The sequence below is a fragment of the Delphinus delphis genome, chromosome 19 (genome assembly GCF_949987515.2).
Source record: "Delphinus delphis chromosome 19, mDelDel1.2, whole genome shotgun sequence".
Classification (NCBI taxonomy): domain Eukaryota; kingdom Metazoa; phylum Chordata; class Mammalia; order Artiodactyla; family Delphinidae; genus Delphinus; species Delphinus delphis.
Window position 1 is genome coordinate 1,720,030 of NC_082701.1, and position 22,685 is coordinate 1,742,714.

A 22,685-nucleotide genomic window follows, 5' to 3' on the forward strand; every position below is an offset into this window, starting at 1 on the left:
GACCTTAACCTTGACTCAAAGTGAGATTCAGATGTTCTAGGATGCAGCAGCAGGGACTTTCTCTTATTCATGTGGGTATTCTCACCTGGCACATAGAATGGATTTGACGAATGTTCATTCATTTCCTGTCCCAATTAGTTGTTTCAAAAAGAGACTTTGAAATTAGAAATGTGATCATCAGAAGTCTTGGAAATGACCATCTCCCCACTAATCCTCCATTAAGTAGTTGACCTTGGAGATTGTCATGTGATTGAGAGAATTAGTGTGATCACGTCGTGGATGGATTAAACCTTTTTCAACGTTCAGTTCAATGAACACTGTGTCCAATGAATGGCAAAGCAATATGAGTATTTCATTAAATGAACAACAAATAGAAAATGTACATTACATTAATTTTTAATTAATTATATTAATTTTTAATGTAATTTTTAAATTAACTACATTGATTTTTTTAGGCCAGTCTGAAAATTGAAGGTTGTAGAAGTGAAAGTAAAGATAGTTCCTTAAAAACATGGATATTCTGTTTGAACAAGCATAATAGCCTGCAAGACATAATTACATATTATCTCTCACTTAGCTTTCATGTTTTTAACTAAGGAAAATTGTGTCATTTAATATGATGTTTGGAAAAAGTTATCACTATAACTGCAATGTTAGAAAAGTAATACTTTGAATTGATATTAAATTATACCTTTAAAAAGTTATTTTTATAATCAACTTTCTTGTAATATTTGAATTATCTTAAAATGTCTTAAAATGTCTGTGGCATGTAAAATAAGTTACATTTATGAAGACAAGAAAGAGTATGGATGCTTTCTCTCCTAAACATTTATGCTCAATTTCCATTCTGCTGCAAGATGTCTTTTATCTCCTCTTAGAAGAGATAATAAAGTATGGTAAACCACATTTTAAAAATACTCATGAAACTTCTCACTCTGCCTCTCCTCCACCTTACCTGTCATATGCTGAGTGGAGATGAAGAAATAGAAAGCGATCTTTTTCTTCAAAAATTGTCAAAAATCTTGCCATTTCAAACCATATACACTCTTTTCTTCATTAACTCATTAAACAGTATTTTCCAGGAAACTACTAAGGGCACAGCAATAATGCCAGAGCCACAAACTCTGTTCATAATCCATTGGGAAAGATAAGACTTATTTTCAAAAGACTACAGTACAGCCATGCAGATTACCAGGAGTGAGGCCTGTACGTACAGAAGGAAGGAAACTGAATCAGTTCTAAAGGATGTGAGCAAAGAAAACGTCAGCATCTGAATTGGTCTGTGTGTGTACATGGGTAGGCTTAGAGAAGAACGCTATGCTTGCAGAGAGATGGAGTCTACAAAGCAGCAAACTAGTCTGGAAAACCCCATTAGTCCATATTAGAAAATGTTGATTCACTCCTTCAACAGTTATTGGTCGTATTATGTGTCGGTCTTGGGATATATCAGTTAATAGAACAGACAAAGATTCCTGTCTTTGAGGAGCTACCCTAACAGGGTGAAGTTAGTGCTTGGGGTGTTGAAGCAGGAGAGAGATGTGGGCTCCGCATCACTGAGGGCCTTGAGGACCGGGCCAAGGGGTCAGACTTTGGAAGCAGGATTCTTCCGCAGGGGTTCAGGGTAGGTTAGAAGCAGAGGCAGCGAGGCAAGTCAGGAAAACATTGTCGGCGTGAGACTGAGAAAGAACTGAACTGGGTAAAGCGGAGGAGACATCAGAGGCCAACAAACTAAAGGAAAAGCAGTGGTTTAAACCCATGGAGAGGCAGAATTGGTTCCATGGTAAACGTGGTGAGGCCGCAGGGACAGAGGCGTTCAGTCTTCTCTGGGTCACGTACTCCTTTGAAAACCTGTTGAAATATTTAGATCCTCTTCCAGAAGAATACAGTAAACCTAAAACTTTGCATAAAACGTTGGGGGTGTCCATGGACTCGTAAAGCCTGTCCGTAGACTGTGGATTAAGAATCTCTGTGAGGAGGAGAATTTCAATCACCAAACCGTTACTGAGCATTTGCTCTTTAAAAGGCACTTGACTTTGGCCTTGGTGTGGGGCGGGCTGGGGGGGGTGGGGGGGAGGATAAACGACGGTAGCACAGCTCCTACCCCCAAAGTGTACAGAATTGCAGAGATGTTGGATTTTGATGTTGCCAAGGGGACACCTTAGGTGGAAGGGTTACTTATAATGATAAGGTATTAGAAACAATCTCAATATCCAGTAATAGAGGAGTATGGTTCGATAAGTCATGCTGTATCCTTTCAGTATCTGAAATAAAAAGAGAAAGCTGAACTTATTGCTTATTATCATAAGGGACAGCTTTGCCGGTCAGGCACAGCCTCCGAGCACAGCAGACTGCTGACCTGCTAGGGGGCTCGGGCGGAGAGCTCTGGGCTGGGGTGGGGACTTCCAGAGCCCTACGTGAGACGTGCTGCCTGGCCGAGCCTCGCAGCCGTGCTTGTTGGGGTGGGTCTGCCTCTGGCTGCCGGCTGCCAGGAGTGAGGGGTTGGCACCTCCTGGTTGGCTTGCAAAACTGCGTTCACCGAAGTGAGATCACAGGTTTAAAACCGGTTCGGATGACTCCTTGCGACGTGGCTGCAGAACGTCTTTTCCTACGTTTGTGGAGCATTTTTGATTCTCAGCTCATATAATCCAGTATTAAGCTTTTAAAAATTATATTTTGAAATATTAATTACATGGGAAAACGTTGCCTGTATAATGCAAAGAGGCAAAGCCGATCCCAGTGCTTTTGCCCCCGTTCCCAGCGTACGGAGCTGCCCTGATGCTGGCCGGGTTTGCTGGGGGGGCAGCCTCCCGCGTGTCTCACTTGCCTGGCTCTGTCCCCCTCAGTTCCCTCGGCCATGCTGTGTGGGCCGAGACTGGAGTCTGTATGGAGACAGATGGTTATTAGATTTATCATGCTGATCATTTCATAGTGCATGCAGTTGTCAGATCATTCTTTGGTACACCTGAAACTAACAAAGCATTGTATGTCAACTATATTTCAATTTAAAAAAGGAAAATCATCTTGTGTTGTTCGGTAGCACAAGATATATAGCACAGGGAACTCTACTCAATATTCTGTAATAACCTATATGGGAAAAGAATCTGAAAAAGAATAGATACATGTATATGTATAACTGAATCACTTTGCTGTACAGCTGAAACTAACACAACATTGTAAATCAACTGTACTCCAATATGAAATTAAGAATTTTTTAAAAAGCAAAAAAAAGTCTTCAGGTTAAAACCTTACAAAAAACATCATCTTATGTTAAGATTTATCATCGACCACTCCCTAAAAAGGATGAGCTGGATATTATGGGAAGAAAATTATAGGGGGAAAAAAGACTTCAGAAATATCCTGGTACATGCAAATATATAGCACATAAAAACCATTAAAATGTCAACATTGTTACTTTGGATGATAGATTACAGGAAATATATATCTGTCTGTTTTTGTACATTAAGCAAGTATATACTTCTTAATTAATTATTAAATGAAAATGGAGGCAGAGGGTAGAGATTATCTTTTCAGGAAATATGGCTGGGTAGGAAGAAAAGAAAGCACGGTGCCTCAGATATGCCATGTTGGAAACCCATTTTGTACCTGTTACCACTATCACCTGGAATTTTCTTCTCTTTCTTTTTCAGTTAGTTGATTCCTATTCATTCCCAGCTGGTAACCTTGAGCAAGTTTGTTTTTACCCTTTCATCTCTCAGTTTCTCTTTCTATAAATGAGGATGATAATCGTGCTTACTTCACAGAGGTTTTGAAGGGTTAGATCTGTTAATTTGGGTAAGGCATTTAACAGTAGAGTAGGAACAAAATAAATACTAGTTAACTTGTTGTTGCTATCATCATCACCATCATCATCACCATCATCATCATCACCACCACCACCATCACCATCATCATCACCACCATCACCATCATCACCATCACCATCATCATCCTCACCAGCATCACCAGCATCGTCACCATCATCATCATCACCATCACCATCATCATCATCACTACCACCATCATCATCACCACCACCACCATCATCATCACCACCATCATCACCATCATCATCACCATCACCACCATCACCATCATCACCACCACCATCATCACCATCATGATCATCATCACCACCATCAACATCACCATCATCATCATCAACATCACCACCATCATCATCATCACTATCATCACCATCACCATCATCACCACCACCATCATCATCACCATCATCACCATCAACACCATCATCATCACCATCACCATCATCATCACTACCACCATCATCACCATCATCACCACCGTCATCACCACCATCATCACCATCACCATCACCACCATCATCATCATCACTATCACCATCACCACCATCAGAAACACCATCATCATCACCATCACCATCATCATCACCATCATCATCACCACCATCACCATCATCACCACCATCACCATAATCATCACCACCATCACCATTATCATCACCATCATCATCACCATCACCACCACCATCATCACCATCATGATCATCATCACCATCATCAACATCACCATCACCATCATCATCACCATCACCATCACCACCATCATCACCATCAACACCACCATCATCATCATCATTGCCATCATCATCCTTTAATATTTGTCTCCTTACAAAAGCCTTCTCTGATGTGAAGTATCTCAGGTAGCTTTTCTCTAATAACACCCTGTGCATAGCTCTCTCATGATGCTTATGCTGTATTTTATTTACTCACATATCTGTCTCCTCCCCAACTTCATTAAATCATTTTCTTTATTTTTTAATTGAAGTATAGTTGATGTGCAATATTTTATGAGTTACAGGTGTACAATATAGTGGTTCACAATTTTTAAAGGTTATACTCCATTTATAGTTATTATAAAATATTGACTATATTCCCAGTGTTGTACAATTTATCATTATAGCTTATTTTATACATAATAGTTTGTACCTCTTAACCCCCACCCCTATTTTGCCCCCTTCCCCACTGGTAACCACTAGTTTGTTCTCTATATCTGTGAGTCTGCTTCTTTTTTGTTATATTCACTAGTTTGTTGTATTTTTATATTCCACATATGAGTGATATCATTACAGTATTTGTCTTTCTCTGTCTGACTTACTTCACTTAGCATAATGCCCTCCAAGTCCATCCATGTTGCTGCAGATGGCATTATTTTATTCTTTTTTATGGCTGAGTAATATTCCATTGTCTATATGTACCACATCTTTTTTATCCAAATTCATCTGTTGATGGACACTTTGGTTACTTCCATATCTTGGCTATTGTAAATAGTGCTACTGTGAACACTGAGATGCATGTATCTTTTTGAATTAGTGGTTTTGGGTTTTCCGGGCCTACACCCAGAAGTGGAATTGCTGGGTCACATGGTGAGCATCCTGTGCCCAACACAGAGGAGGTGTTTCAAGTAAATGTTTGTGAAATCATCACAGGGATATACCAGGATTTTGGGGAGGGCTGTTGGGGTGTGTGTGTGTGTGTGTGTGAAAAACTAGCCTATTTATAATCACATGGTAACAAGTTGATGTAGGAGAAAATATTGGTGACATGAGAAGAGGGAGACTGGGGAGAACTGATGGTGTAAGTCTTTTGATTGTGGTGAGAGGTAGAATCCATGTTTTGGTGAAGGAACATTTTGCTCCTTTAACCAGTTGTCCTGGTGTAATTTATGCCTTCTGTTTTCTGGAAGAGTTTATGTGGAGTTGATATTATTTATTCCTTAGGTGTTTAATAGAGTTCACTAGTAAAGCCAGATGGGCCTGAATATAGGTAAGTAGGGTTTTGTGTGTGTGTGTGTGTGTGTGTGTGTGTGTGTGTTTTAACACATATAGGGATATAGGACCCTTTGAATTTTCTATTTCTTCTTGAGTTACTTTTGGTGATTTGTATCATTTAAGAGATTTATGCATTTTTGTCTAAATTAGAAGAAAACTTGACGATATGTTTACAGTATTTCTTTATTGCTCTGTTAATGTCTGTAGGATCTGATAGTGATGTCCCCTTTCTCTCATTCCTGATATTGGTAATTTATACCTTCTTTCTTCTGTTTCTGATCAGTCTGTCTAGAGGTTTATTGATTTTATTGATGTCTTCTCAAAGAACCAGCTTTTGGTTTCATTGATTTTCTCTTTTGTTTTTCTGTTTCATTGTTTTTCACTCTTATTTTTAGTATTTTCTTTCCTCTGTTTACTTTCTCTTTAATTTGCTATTCTTTTTCAAGCTTCTTCAGGGGAAACTTTTATCATTCATTTGAGAATTTCTTTCTTTGCTAATAAAATAATTCAAAGCTAAACATTTCCACTAGGCACTGACTACCATTCCACAAATACTATGCTTCCATTTTCATTAATTTCAAAATATTTTCTAAGTTCCCTTGTGATTTCTCATTTGACTCATAAAAATTAGATTATATTGTTTATTTTCCAAACATTTTAGGGACATCAGATACATTTCTATTACGGATTTATAATTTAGTTATATAATTATAACTAAATATTATAAATATAACTAAATATTATCAATAATAAAAATTATTGAAATTTGTTGTATGGTCTAGAATATGGTCTTTCTTAATTAATGGTCAAGTTGTTTGACAGCCTTTTTCAGATCATTTATATCCTCACCAATTTTCTATCTACTTTTTCTATCAACTCCTGAGAGAAGAGGGTTGAAATACCCTCAACTGTAATTTGTAGATTTGCCTATTTCTCCTTTCAGTTCTGTCAGTCTTTGCCTTATGTATTTTGAAGCTCTTGAAATTAGGTACAAACACATTAGGATTTTTATATTATATTTATGAATTAAACTTTTTATCATTATGAAATATCCTCCTTATTTTCTGCTAAGCTCCTTTGTTCTCAGATCTACTTTGATATTAGCTATGCTACTCTACTTTTCTTGTAATTGCTGTTTGTGTGGTACATCTTTCTTCATCCTTTTAATTTTAACATTTTAAAATATTTAAAGTGTTTATCTTGAAATTACCATGTAGTTACACCTTTTTTTTTTTACACCTTCTTTTAAATCCAGTCCAACAATCTCTGTGATTTAGATGGAGTTTTTTTTGTTTGTTTTTTTTGTTTTGTTTTGTTTTGTTTTGCGGTACGCGGGCCTCTCACTGTTGTGGCCTCTCCCGTTGTGGAGCACAGGCTCCGGACGCGCAGGCTCAGCGGCCATGGCTCACGGGCCCAGCCGCTCCGCGGCATGTGGGATCTTCCCAGACCGGGGCACGAACCCGTGTCCCCTGCATCGGCAGGCGGACTCGCAACCACTGCGCCACCAGGGAAGCCCCTAGATGGAGTTTTTAAACCATTTATAATAGTTAATGTGATTATTGATGTTGTTGGGTTTCAATCTATTATTTTGCCATTTGTATTTCTACTATTGGCATATTAGATATACCTCTTTTTTTTTTTTTTTTTTCCGGTAGGTAGGCCTCTCACTGTTGTGGCCTCTCCCGTTGTGGAGCACAGGCTCCAGACGCGCAGGCTTAGTGGCCATGGCTCACGGGCCCAGCCGCTCCGCGGCATGTGGGATCTTCCCAGACCGGGGCTCGAACCCATGTCCCCTGCATCGGCAGGCAGACTCTCAACCACTGCGCCACCAGGGAAGCCCTACCTCTTCATTTTTTATATGTACTTTGTTACATCTGCCTTCACATACTATTATACCAGTTTACATAAAATGTAAGTATCTTAATAACAGTATACTTCCATTTCCCTATACCTGTTTCTACCTATATCGTAAGCTCCACAATATACTTTTATTATTTTTGCTTTAACAGTAAATTGTCTTAAAAAGAAATTTTAAATGAGAAAAAGAACAATTTATATTGACACACGTATTTTCTATGTCCAGTGCCCTTTATCCCTTTGAGTTGATCCAGGTTTCCATTTAGCATCATTTTCCATCTGCCTGAGCAACTGCCTTTAACCTTTTATGTAGTGCATGTCTGCTAGTAACAAATTCTCTCAGATTTTTTGTTTGAAGATATCTGTATTGCATCTTCAGTTTTGAATGATGTTTTCACTAATTATGCAATTGCAGATTGACAGATTTTTTTGCCTTCAGCACTTTAAAGGTTCATTATGTTATCTTCTGACTAGCATAGTTTCAGATGAAATATCCTTATTCCAATCTTTTTAATGTATCTTTTTTTCTGGCTGCTTTTAAGACTTTATTTCTGTTCTTGCAATTTGATTATGATGTTTCTGATGTGATTTCCTTTGTGTTTATGTTTTGTTGTTTTTCATTGATCTTCAACTTGTGGTTTTATAGTTTTCTTCATATTGGAAAATTTTCAGCCATTATGTCTTCAAATATTTTCCCAAACCTTCTCCTCCTGGTATACAATTTCACGTATGTTAGATGATGTGATATAGTCTCAGAGATTCATTAAATCCAGTCTTTTGTCTCTCTGACAATCACTTGGATACTTAAAATGCTTTTTCTTCATATTCGCTGGTCTTTTCTTCTATAATGCCGAATCTGTTGTCTATCCTACCAGTGAAGTTTTCCTTTCAGATAGTATATTACTGTGCTCTAGGCTATTTAGTTCTTTTTTATACTTCTATCTCTCTCTTTGCTGTGTTCAATTTTTTTGTTTAAATATTTGGGTCTGTTTTTAATGGGTAGTTTAAGATCTTTGTCCACTAATTCCACCATCTCTATCATTTCTAGGTCTAATTCTGTTGACTGATTTTTCTCCTGCTTACGGCTCACATATTCCTGCTTCTTCTCGTGTTCAGTTATGTTTTATTGGATGATCAACACTGTAAAATGTATATTGTTGGAAGCTGGGTTTTCTTGACTTCTTTTAAAAATTATTTGGCTTTGTTTAGGAAGCAATTAAGTACTTGCAGGTGACCAGTCTGACCCATCTGAAGCTTGTTCTTGAACTTTGTTAGAACTGACTTGAGGTTTTCTTTACTCTAAGGCTAGTTTAACCCCATGACTAAAGTGTGGCCTTTGTGTATGTTCCGTGATGACTCTTCATTCTGGCCGGTTAAAACTCAAATATCTCCCAGATTTGGGTGAGCTTTGGGAGTTGTTCATCTTAAAGCTCACCAGTCGCTGTTTACTTGGCCTTACAGAACTTAACCCTTTACGTACCCAAAGTATCAGCAACAGACTCAAGAGGAAACCAGGTAGATTCTGAAGCTCCTTCTCTACATGGCTTCCTCCTGTCCAGGACTCGGTGCCTACAAATTCCAGCTTCCTCAGATTCCCAAACTCCAGTCTGTGTTTCCTCCACTCACAATACTGCCATGCTGTGCTTCGGTTCCCTTTCCCTGTGTTCAGGCCCAGAATGTGCCCTGCGACGGAAGCAGGGGTGATTGTAAGGCTTGTCGCATTTGCTTCCCTTCCCTTCACAGGGTCGCAATCCTGTGCTTCTTGTTTCCCAGCATCCTAAAGCTGTGTTTCCTGTGTCTTGTCCAGCTTTCTGGCTGTTTACTACAGCCGATTAAGTATGGCCCCAGTTACTCTATCATGGCCCAAATGGAAATCATGAATTTTGTTTATGACTCTGAATTTATACTTTTATTTTAAGGTAGAATGCAGAGATTGTCAAGTCTGAAAGTTCTGTAAATATATTAAATTACATATAAGTGTTTGTTATGAATTCTCTGAGTACTTTTGTTGACAGGGTAGCACACACTTATATATGAAAATCTGGCACCGGCTGGCCATGACTGTATTCACAGCGTTTGAAGAAGCTTCAGATGAATGCCTGCAAAGCTTTTGAACAGGAAATACTGCACAGTGCACTGAGCTTTATGCTGTGTTTCAAGAATCTGAGAAGCATCTTTCTTTTAAATCCTAAAAACAAATATTTAATTCAGAAATGTATGCTATTATATTTTAAAGAAATTTCTCTTTATAAGATCTGGGGCTGCCTTGAGTATAAGTATTCTAGGGGAGTCTCCTAATCTTCTTCTCTCCACATCACCTTCCTGGAAATCATGAATGCCTGAAGTTTCACCATTAATGATAGGAAACAAAAAAAAAAAAAAAGGAAGGAGAGACTTTTTTTTTGCGTTATGCGGGCCTCTCACAGTTGTGGCCTCTCCCATTGCGGAGCACAGGCTCCGGACGCGCAGGCTCAGCGCCCCAGCCGCTCCACATGTGGGATCCTCCCGGACCGGGGCACGAACCCGTGTCCCCTGCATCGGCAGGCGGACTCTCAACCACTGCGCCACCAGGGAAGCCCCGAGAGACTTTTTTTGAATTAAGACCTGCAGAGAAACAGTAGCAATTAAGATGGTTAACAACCATCGACACCTTTGTGAAACTGTTTGCTTTGCTCCTTTCCAGTAGGGGTTTTTTTTTTTTTTTTTTTTTTGCGGTACGCGGGCCTCTCACTGTTGTGGCCTCTCCCGTTGCGGAGCACAGGCTCCGGAAGCGCAAGCTCAGCGGCCATGGCTCACGGGCCCAGCCGCTCCGCGGCATGTGGGATCTTCCCGGACCGGGGCACGAACCCGTGTCCTCTGCATCGGCAGGCGGACTCTCAACCACTGCGCCACCAGGGAAGCCCCAGTAGGGGTTTTAAAGCCAAGATTTTGATGGCAATAACATAGAGAAACAAACACATTGGGCTCTTCAGCAGAGAAGAGTGACCTGAGGACAGCAGAGGGGACTGAGTGCTTGACGGAGGCGGAGGGCAGGCCAAGCACACGTCGGGGCAGAGAGAAAGAGCCGGAGATAAGAAAACAAAACAACTTTCTCCTTTCAAGATGATGATTTTCCTCTCATCTGTTCAGGTCATGCTACAGATGATTGTTTGAAAATTGTATTTCTTCTAATCACGTGCTTTTCATGTGTTTAAGAAGATAAAAAAAGATCCAAGATCCTGCTAAAGTCTAAATTTAGCATACTGAGAAAAGAATTTGTACTGTCTTTAAAACCATTTTTACCAGTTTTCTTTGGTTTTACTGCTTTCTTAAATAAAACACTGCATGACTTCCAAGTTGCGTATTTGCATACTACTTTAATTTACAAATTATTTTTTAATCAAATATCTTGATATTTCGTTTCTTTTCCTTCAGGGTGTTTAAATATGTTACTGTAGTAGCAAAACTTTTTCATTTTAAAAATCTCTACTACTAATTTTAAAGTTGATTTGTGTTAAGTAAAAGTTAAGTCATACACTGCAAGGTGTAGGAAGATTTGTTTTAAAGAACCCAATGATATAGATTTGATTACTAAGTTTGAACTGTTAACTGTTTAACAGGTTTAGACTTGTGGCTTTCTTTCTTTGGTTCGTTTTTGCTTTTACTTCTATGCTACACTAGTTTGCCTTGTAGCAGTTGCACTGTGCAATATTACAATAAGGACTGGGAAGATTTTTATGGATGTAAATGTCTATTACGGTTTGCGATAGTATTTCCCTCTAGTTCTCAGTGATTTAAATGTGACCAAGCCTTCTGTACTTTGTCACGAAAAGCGGGTTTTCCAGGTGACTATTTTGGTGAGTGTCAAAATAAGAATTTATGGTGTATTACTGTCGATTCACTTTGAATTGAAATATATATTTTGCAAAAAAAAAAAAAGAAAGAAAATTGTATTTCTAAGTAGTAATGATAGCTGTAAAAATAAGATTTGGATGAAAAGAGCTAACCCTAACCTAAGTTTATGTATGGAAATAAAACGGACGGTGAGAACCATCCTGAGAATAAAATTATTCAAAGCTGTTGTAGAGACACTTTGCATGAGAAATGAGCTATCAGTTTTCAGCCATGCTAAACTGGAGCTTTTCAGATTCATCTAAGAAGAGTTCAGAAATCCAGACAACTGTGATTTAGAATCAAATAAATAGTAAAAACCTTGAAGGTTGATAAGTTCATTGTATTTCTTCAGTTATTCCCATTATTCTCCAAAGTGTTGATTCTGCTCCATGTTGCTATTGGCAGCTTCTAGAGGTGTTCATATCTCACCCATTGGCCGCACTTTAAACTCATACTGGTAATGTCGGGTGGGCCCTAATACTTCCTGGAGCCCTGGGGCTCATACCGGATTCCTCAGCCTCTTCCCTTTCCCACTTATGACATGGCTATTCATACCCTTTCCTCACACCTCAAATCTCCCAACAGTCTCTTCTGCCATCCTCATGCTTCGCTGAGGAATCTTTCCTCCTGCTCCACGGAGAAGTTCCCACCACTGTACCAGGGATAATTGACCTGCACTCCCAGCAAAGGCCACCCTGTCCCCTTGTGCCCTAGAACTCACCCCTTCTCCTTCACTCCAGGACATGCCACCAGTAGGTCTCTGGCATCATTTGTCTTTTCCTTCTCTACGGCCAGACCTTTCCCATCATCTTACACACATGCTGCTCTCTCGTCTTGTAAAAAAGAAATCAATCATCAGCCCATTCTTTACTCACTTCCAAAAATGGCAACTTCCAGCCCATTTCTCTCCTTTTGTTTTGGTAACAAAACTGTGGACAACTTGTCTCGTCTTCTCCAGTTCCCCCTCCTACCCTGAGCTCCCTCCGGTCCAGCTTTCCTCCTTGGTGCTGTACCAGAATCACTCATGTCCAGGCCACCGCTGTCCTCCACACGCTCATGTCACATGACTCCCCGTAGAGCCCGACACAGTTGCCTAGTCCTGGAAACACTCTCTTCCCTTGGCTTCAGGATCCCATACGCTCCTGATTCCTTCTCTCTCTGGCCATTACTTCCATTTACTTTCCTCCCTATCTCCAGCCTCCTGACATCTGCAGGCGCAGGGCTCAGGATTCTTAGACTTCTGTTTTGGATACACACTCAGTGCCTTGAGATCTCCTCCAGTAGCATAGTTCTACCTGCCGTTTATATACTAGTGACACTTGAATTTATACTTCTAACCTAGACCTCTCCTCTGGACTCCAGAACATTTGAACATATTCAAATGTTCACCTCAACACGAGGTGTCCATTAGGCATCTCCAAACTTCATGTGTCCAAAACCAATCTCTTGATCTTTCCCCAAAATCTGTTCCACGTGTAGTTTTTTTTGATGTAAGTTAATGACAACCCCACTCTTCTAGTTGCTTAGGACAAAAATCTTGCAGTCATCCTTGGTTCATCTTTTTATCTTGCAGCATTTCCAGTTGGTTCTACTTCGAAATCTTTCTCAGAATCTGACCACTTCTCACCAGCTTTTCTGTCACCGTCTGGATTATTTGCGGTAGATTCCCAACTGGCTTCTTTGCCTGATTCTTGCCCGAAACAAGAGCTAGAGTGATCGTATGAATACTCATGTGAAACCATGTCACTCCTGTACTGAAAACACCTCCTTGACTCTCCATTTCACTCATATTAAAACGCACGTTCCTTACAGCTGCTTACAAACACCATGAAGGATCTGGCCCCTCGTTCTCTCTCATCTTGTCCAAGGGAGATGCTTCTCACAGATCCTCCCTGTGCCTTGAACACACTGTGCATGCCTCTGCCTCGGGGCCTTTGCACTGGCTCTCCTTCTGTCTGGAGAGCTCTTTCCCTAGAGTTCACCATGGCTCCCTCGTCTCCTGCAGGTCTCTGCTCATATATCACCCTCTCAGTGAGGCTTTCCCTAACTAATATGTTTTTTAAATTGTAGACTACCCCCTACCATTCCTCACTTCCCGTCTCACTTTCTTGCTTTATCCTTCTTCATAGCATTTGCACCATCTAAAATATTATCACTTTGATAAGTTATATGATTGCTGTCTAGGTTAGAAGTTCCATAAAGGTAGGGAGAGATTTTTGTCTGTTTTGTCCGCTGCTCTAGTCCCGGTTGCCTGGAATGGATGCATGAATTGGGTGGTTAATTGTAAAAGACTCTATCTGAGGTTGTGGGGTTCTGGGGCTGAGTAGCCTCAGACTCTCGAAGAGTAGCTGCATCTTCGTCACAGGATGTCGTACACTAACCAGCCTCTCTGACTCCAACTTTTTTGGGGAAAAGTAACAACCTTTATGACACTATAATTTTCATATTTTCTAGTAAGTATTTTTAAAGCCTTTAGAACAGTGTGTGCCACCGGGTAAGAGCTCTATTAAATAAGCAACAAGTACTTTATCAACAGCATTTTTTGATTAAAAAGTATTGGCAGGATGTGAAGCAAGACAAATAACCCTCATGAGGCCCCGTGTGGCCTCGATTCTGTAGTAGAGAGTGGCTTTATTAGTCATAGAGCTAGAATAGAGGCTGGTGATTTAGTAGAGAAAACAGCAATAGTCACAAGCCCTCTCTAGTCGGGAAAAAACAAAACTACCCAGTGTATTCAGCGCCATTATAGATGCGAAGAGATTTATGGGATAAACTCTAGAGAGCTGCTTGTGAACTTCAGTTCATAAGTCACACGGCTGTTGTCTTAGCTTGGGTTCTGTTACAGAACACCACAAACTGGATGGCTTATCAAGGACTGAAATTTATTTCTGATTGTTCTGGAAGCTGGAAGTTGGAGGTCAGGGTGCTGGTGTGGTCCAGTTCTAGTAAGAGCCCTCTGCCAGGTTGCACACGGCCATCCTCTCACTGTAGGCTCAAATGGCAGAAAGAACTAGCTCACTGGCCTCTTCTTATAAAGGTGCTAATCCCATTCATGAGGGCTCCACCCCCACAACCTCGTCACTTCCTGAAGCCTCACCCCAAATACCATCACACTGGTATTAGGGCTTCAGCCTTTGAATTTATTCCATGTCCACCCCTGGTTTGCTCCCTGGAGAGATGGAATGAGAGAGGGGACCCAGGTATAGCTCAGGGTTAAAATAAAAACGGGGTTGTAGGGCTTCCCTGGTGGCGCAAGTGGTTGAGGGTCCGCCTGCCGATGCAGGGGACACGGGTTCGTGCCCCGGTCTGGGAAAATCCCACATGCCGCGGAGCGGCTAGGCCCGTGAGCCATGGCCGCTGAGCCTGCACGTCCGGAGCCTGTGCTCTGCAACGGGAGAGGCCACAACAGTGAGAGGCCCACATACCACAAAAAAAAAAAAAAAAAAACGGGGTTGTACAGGAATCAGTATCGTGAACATCTAGGCACCCTTCTGAACACCCTGGCAGCCCGACGTCTGCCGCCAGGCGGTAAACCAGGGGGCACAGCTCTGGGCAAAAGGGTCCAAGAAGGGTGTCCAGTCAGATACCGGTATGAGAGAGTCCAGGAGCCTTAGTGATACCCTGTGATGACTCCACCTGTCCCCAAGCCTGCCTGTTTTAGAGGGCCACACTTTAAACAAGAAAGAACACCAAAGATCACCAAAAATTGAGGACAATTTCTAAAGTGAAAAACAGAGGCCAAAACCGGCTGGTACAGCAAAGAAATAAAAGGAACTAAGAAAAATACAGACACTCTAGAGAACAGAAAGAAAATTTAAATGTGTGTGTGTAGGTATAGACATTGTATAGGTGTGTATGAAATCAGTCACCTCGGAGAAGTGGGATTCTCTGGGACGCCCTGTGCCGTGTGTTCCAGCCGGTGAAGCGCTTGTGCTCTGCCACGTGGGGTCGGGTCCTGGCTCCATCGCTTCCTAGATGCGCCGCTGAGCAGCTCTCCTAACCTCTCTGTGGCACAGCTTCCTCGTCTGTTAAAAATGGGGAGTGATGGCGTGTTCAGAGAGCAACAATGAAACTCTTGGAAATTACAAACAGGACAGCCGGAGTCTTTAAAATCCAATACAAAGTTTAACATTTAAAGTCGAGAATTGCTACAAAAGATCAAAAAGACAAAGTAATGGAAGATAGAAACAACAAGAAAAAGATGCTAAACCTGTGAGGTCCAATATTCAGAGCTGCAGAGACAGGCAGACAGAGAGACGAGAGAGAAAGAGACCGGGGGAAAAAGAGAGGAAATTAAGAGAGAAATGACCAAAGCCTTTTCTAGAAATGCAGGACACGAGCGCAGATTGAAAGGGCCTGTTTAGTGCCTGCACAATGGATGAGAAAAAAGGCCCGGCTAGGGCAAGTCACCGCGACATTTCCGAACACGGAGGATAAAGTGCAGATCCTGAGGCTTCCAGGGAGACGGAAAGCAGGTCACACACAAAGGATGGGAACTCGGGTGGCAAAGGAGATCGTGGAGTTCTAAGTAACGTGGACTTCTTCTGGGAAGGCCTCCCTACTTCCAGGCCGTAGAAATTGTTTGATTTAGATGTATCTGTCACTTCAAAAAAAGAGCTCTTGTGTGTCAGCAGAGTAGGGCTCAGACCTTGGCTCAGTGAGTCTAAAATCTCCTATCAGCCTCCACCAGGAGGGTCTAGTTCTTTTCTCTTTAAACTAAGGGAAAGAGTGTTAAATTTACCGTCTTCCCTCCCCCACCTCCGATTCCCTCTCCCCTCGTTTCCTCTTCCTTCTCCTGTGTTTCCTCTCTTCCCTGACTTCACACACGTTTGCTGGGTCTATTTCTGTCTCTCCTTCTCCCTTTCTCTTTCCACAGAAGTCTGTGTTTGTCTAATAATTGGCAGGAGAGATCTTTTTTTTTTCCTCTTTTGCTTTTTGCTTTTTAAGTGATGAATAGTTGGCGTTAGATCAAAGGCAAGCCCTGTGGTTTTCTGGCTGCCCCAGAAGGGCGGTGCAGCTGGCAGCCATCCCAGCTGCCTGGTGATAGGCGTGTGCGAGAGATACCAACCTCACAGGTCACTGTGTGTGTGTTCATTGCATGTGTTTTTCAGGCCAACAGCAGGCTGAAGCAGACCGAGAAAGAATACACTCAGAAGCTTGCCAAATCCTCACAGGTAAGAGCTTTAAAGAAAAAAAGAGCAAAACCAAAACAAACAAGAAAGAAACCTACCATAAAAGCACTTGTACTTTAGAGCTAAATGTGATTCTTTTCCGTTTTTTATGGATTAGTGTCATATTTTCGATGAGTATGCAGATGCTGTTAATATTTCAGTCTCAACTTTCTAAAATCAGCATACTGAACCATTTGAACCGACACACACACACACTCAGATATTGTAAAACCAGCCTGTGTACTTGAACAAGTCCAGGCTGAAACGTATTTCACAAGGGCTGGAGAGACACACCTACCTTTGTGATGTAAGCGGTTTGATACATCTGTGCTTTTTTTGCAGTATTCCATTTTGCTGCACCTAAAGACTGCTTAACAACAAGATTCAAAATGGCAAATATACTGGGTTAAATTAGCAGCTCAACTGTTGACTCCTTTTGGGAAAAAGAAGAATTACAAGGGCCAACATTGACATCTTGCTGGATGCTGTTACTATAGTAGTTGTAGTAGAAGGCCAAATACTGAACACTTGTCTCTACTTGACTTACGATGCTTGGAGTCCTTCTGCACAAGCTGTTATAATGATGTCCTCTGGCGTCATCTAGGGAATTCCAAACATTCCTTAGTCGTATGAGTCATTGTGGAATAAATAAAATGCTAATTTTCATCTTACAGATGGATAGATGAAGCCATTTCACTTTGTGGACATCATATCTGATGATTTTTAAAATCAGTTTTTCTTAGTATTTTTGCCATGTATAGTGAGATGTGGCCGTCAGCTGAAATGTACGTACACAGTGGTGGTACTAGCAAGGCTACAACAAAACGATAATGAAATTAAGAAGTTTATGGGGCACTAATCATATTGATTCATTCAGTTTCATTCACAGGAACTCTGGGATTAGAAACTATTACTGGCCCCATTTTTCCGTTTGAGAAAACTGAGGCTCAGAGAGGTGAGGTCACGCAGGTTAGCAAGTGACTAAGCCAGGACCCAGCCTGTCTTGGACATTGGAACGGAAGGTCTTAACCTGACACCACCACGTCTGGCCCAACCCCTCACGCTTTTGATACGGCAGAACTCTGCCGATAATTGTGAAATTGCTTGGGTTCTACAGTTGTTTCTAAAATGTGCATGTGTTATATGATTCACATCCCATTAGGAAAGCAAAAAGTCTTTGTCTAAGTGAAGACGAACGTGTTTATCTAAAAGGTGACGGTGATGTCTCAAGGGCCATTATTCCAGGCAATAACATGGGGAAATATCCTCTTTAATCCACTGAGAAAGATTCTGATAATCAAAAGAAATCTTACTACTCCAAAAGCGAAACTAAAACGTGAAAAAACCCAGCTGGCATACCCTTACATCCTGCTTACTTTGCTTTATGTTAAATGGCGGAGGTAGACCAAAAGTGAGGTACAAAACAGCTGGTAGAAATGCTTGAACACTGAGAGTATTTGAGTTTTACCTAAAGGAAGGTGTGAAGAAGCCTGATTAGTCCATATTAAAGCAAATTAAATGTAAGTTGGGGGGAAGAAAGCCTAAGCTTTGGAGTCCACAGACCTGAGTCCGAATACCAGCCCCACCACTTACGTGACCTTGAGCGAGTGACCTGCTCTCTCTGGAATCCAGTTTCCTCATGTGTAAAATGGGGGAGTAGTATACTTACCTCAACACAATGCCAGAAAAGTGCTTGGTACAGGGCCTAGGACACGGTAAAGCATTTAACAGCCATTAGTTCTTACAGGAGCCTGTGAAATCTCAGTGGAGAAAGGAAAGGGGGAGCAAAGAATGAAAAATGTATGGAAGGAGCAAGAAATGATGTGTTTGAAATTTATTTCTGGGCGTTCAAGAACTGATAAAATCTCCCTCCAGAATTTGGAGAGGCAAAGGGTTGCTGGATATTTCCCCGTGTACGGACATGAAGGAGGTAGGAGCAGACATCAGCTGGTGTCCTGTGCTGTGGCCACCCTTCATAAATGAAAGGGCAGTGCAACACCTAAAAAGAAAAATCCTAGAAAAGATAGAATAACACGATACACGATAGTCCACCTTCTCATAAGAGGTAGGATGACCTTACATTACAAACATTTTGTTTGCCCACCTCTGAATAATATAAATATTTATATGCATATAAATATATGTATATGTTTATATCTGTGAACTGGCATTTGAGAAACACTTGTCTATAATAAAGTCAGTTCAGAGAAACAGATTATTTGAAAATAGACCTTATACAGCAGAACTGCGGACGGACGTCTGCCGTCTTCCAGTGATGGTCTGCTGGAACCTCTAACTCACGTCTCGCTGAGGAGAGTGCCCGAAGCAAAGCTGCTTACCCGCTTATCAGATTCTTCTAAATCCCTCTCTCTCAAAAAAAAAAAAAAGTAATAAGATGCACACATTAGTAATGAATACACTGGTACCTAGGGAAGCATCAGGTTAAATTTGGAAAATAGTATTTTACTCCCTTAAAGGAAGTCACTTAACCTTTAAGGTTTTATCAAGCCCCAGGACCTAGTAGACCATGCACTCTGAACGCTCACAGGCCCAGGACGGCGCCCCTCCTGGGTCGCGCGGTGTTCACCCTGATGGCAACGGTAGCGCCATCTCTGAGCACACTCCCCAATATAACTTCCATCAGAATCGCGTATTTGTTCTTTTTTATCTTAATATTACATATTCACCTTGCCTTTTCATCTTTCATGTGGTTTTCCCCACTCAGCTGACTTACCTAGAGGCCATTTTTCGAAGAAAACTATCGCCGGTTTTGCAGGAACGTAGGTAGCTGCGGAGAAATGCTAGCAGAGCCTGCCCATCGCCGAGGGACCGACGTCCCCCCACGTGGCCCCCAAGCTCCCACTGGCGCAGATGAGAGCCTGGGCTCATGCCCCGTGCCCATATGCCCCCCTCCCTGCCACTCTTCAGGGTGGCCACCCAGAAGGCACGGGTGCCCCTCTTCCACTTATTTTCTAGGGATCTTCAATGTTTGCCGAACCTTGCCATGTATGCCTTGTCCAGTGTATTTTAAAGAAGAGTTTTATGAAAATCTCAAACTCTACTATGATCTAAAAAGCAAGAGAGTTAAAAATGAAATCTTAACCTCTATTTAGAATCCTGTTATTTTTAAGACCTAATAAGCCCACTGACACTTATGCAAAGTAGAAATTGCTTAACAATATGATGAAATATTACAGCTTTCATTGGTTAGGTTGCTTACAGTATTAGCCCCAAATAAGTTTCCTTTTGCTTCCCCAAATCTTAACTTTGAATATCCATATGGAAATGTTCTTATCCACTTCTTTCTCTGAAGCTAATACAGGATAGACATTTAGTTGAGCGGTAGCATTTTGTCTTACGATTTTTAATATGCTTCAGTCAAACCCTGTGGCGTTTGATTATGATTGCACAGGTCAGTTTTTCTTTTTCTCAGAAACGTTTTACATTATTACTCTGTGAAAAGACTAAATTATCTCAATATAATTTGCCAGGGAATTATTTTTTCTTATTTACTATGATTATAGTTCCAATACTTAAATATCTATCATGTGCCAGTTGTGTGCCCTGAGCTAAGGAGGGAATAGTCTGTTGTCTTATACTCTAGGTCTACAGCCAAGACCTAATTCATCTAGTTAGTGTGATTATTTCTCAATCTTCAAGTAAACCTCAAATCTGCTTCCAATATTATCCATATTTCAGCCGCCTCTCTAAATCCATCATGTCTATCAGTCTATCAATTCATTTATCTATATGAGGTATTTCACCTGAAGTGTTTTGACACTCTCCCTATATCATCTTCATAAGTTTTAAAATATAACTTGCCAAAGATAATCTCATTATTTCCCCAAAGGAATTCCATTATTCCCGCAAAGGGTGTTAAGGCTTCATTTTCTACACAAAAGCGAGTGTGTTCTCCTCAGAGCATCCTGGTCTTCACCCGTCATTCCTTCCAAAACCTGCATTTATTTATTTTTGACATACGCTGTCATAAATCTTCTGAAAAGAAGAGAGCCATGTCTTATGTCCTGGTGGTCATTTGAAGAGCCCCCAAATATTTTTTACCTTCAGTCTTGGTCAGTTAGAAGCGAATCTAAATCTTACTAATTTTTAAAGACACAAAATTACTTTGTACCATAAAAATGCGCTGTGTAATCGTGGTGGTGGTCTACGAATCTACACGTGATAAAATTGCGTGACAGAACTAAACACACACGTGCGCGCGCACACGCACACACACTGAACACACTACAGAATTAAACTCACCACTTCTACCACGTTTCAGTTTACTCAACTTGAAACACTGCACTAGTCATTGCAATAGTTATTTTTACTATTTGGCCCCATGTTCTTATAAAATATCGCTCTTAAGTTTCATGCTGGGCCAAGGAAATCTGGCTGTTTCTTATCTCCAGCTCCCCTTGCTCTGTAACTGTGAGTGAGCTGATTATTCTGCGCCTCAGTTTTTGACATTTACTCTAAGAATTTAACCTTCCCTGTTTCATAGAAGTGCTATGAGAATTAACTGAATTGCAGCCAGAATGGAAACACTCAATCCAAATTCAGAAAACAGATGAAAACATCTTCATTCTCAGTAAATGAATCCCTCTTCTCATTGCAGAAGGTTCAGATTTGCATTTAAAAATATTAATATATTTTGTCATTTATGTCACACTTGTTTTATATTTGATTATTTACAAATTCTAAGTGTTCACCTTTGTTACAGTGAGTTTGCTCACTTCTCAAAGCCTAAATGTTCCTTTTTTGGGTAAATATGCACTTATGTCAGTAGTAACAACTAATGCTTCTATAGCATCTGGAAGACTCCAGACACTTTCTGGTTACTGCCTTATGATACTGTAATCTAGTTTTGTCATCAAATAATAGTTGAAAAACTGAGCTTCAAGGAAAATCTAGTACTAACTGGCTCAGTGTTTCTCACCAGTCAGCCCTTCTCCTATAGACCCAACAGCATAAAGTTCTAACCCAGGACCAAGGTTGCTTCTTTTATTAGAAGAAACAACCATTTCCTGCTTTTGAAAGGTCCATCACTATTGAACTTGAAAGGAAATGGATACATCCAAACCAAAGGAAGAGCAGTGCTCTCAGTAAACCTATTAAAGAAAAGGTCCCTCATCCGATTTACTTTGAGACCATGGAGGGAACCCAGTCATGGAGAGACCCGATTCTCAAATGTAGAGAATACTGCGGGAGCCTCTGAAATGACTCATTTGAACCAAAAATAAACTTTCGTGGATATACATCAGTTAGGAAGAAAGCAACCTATTTGGAACTGTATCATAATAAACTTCGCTTCAATACCAAAACCTTGTTTAAAAGGAAGACAAAGTAGTAGCTAGTTAAGAGGAACCGACTAGTACAGCATTCGACCTGTCTGCAGGGTTCACATCCTGCCTGTCCCCTGGTCGCATGGCATCTTCAGCAAGGTCACGGGTTGACCTCTTGCACTGCCTCTGTCTCTCCATTTATAAACGATGGGCAGTGACAGTGCTTGTCGCCCAGTAGTAACTGACACAGGAACCGAAGTGCTTAGCACAGTGCACAAGCGTTAGTAAACACTCAAAAGTCATTGTGTAGAGTTAGGTAACTATGAACCATGAACTCTGTTCATGATTTTCTTTGGTTATTAGAGTTCAAAGTATTATGAAAGGCAAAATAGTTTTTTTTCACTCTAACAAGTATGTTTCTCAGTAAAATGAATCCTGACACATTTCATAGTTTTGAGATCACAGATGTCCTTTCCTCTGATGAGTAAACATTGTGGAATGTTATAGTGGGAACGGCTTCCAAGTATATTTGGTTCAGCAGTTGTTCACCATTCACAGTTTTATTATAGTCTTTTATTGTGTGGAATTTCATGCGTTAGTGTGTGTGATACATTAATTGAAAATATTTAGTTTGTGGACTAGAGTTTTGCCAAATCCATTCTTTGGTGAAGCATAAATACATATAAAATA

General features: G+C 40.8%; 1 protein-coding gene across 10 annotated transcripts in view; it reads left to right on the forward strand.

Moving 5' to 3' along the window:
• Positions 1 to 22,685, forward strand: part of CEP112 (centrosomal protein 112) — a 418,686-nt gene that overhangs the window by 311,107 nt on the left and 84,894 nt on the right. For all 10 annotated transcript variants that reach the window (XM_059998183.1, XM_059998182.1, XM_059998189.1 and 7 more), the window contains one exon: positions 16,651 to 16,713. In XM_059998183.1, coding sequence (XP_059854166.1) covers positions 16,651 to 16,713 — 63 coding nt within the window. The remainder of the gene's footprint in view (positions 1 to 16,650; positions 16,714 to 22,685) is intronic.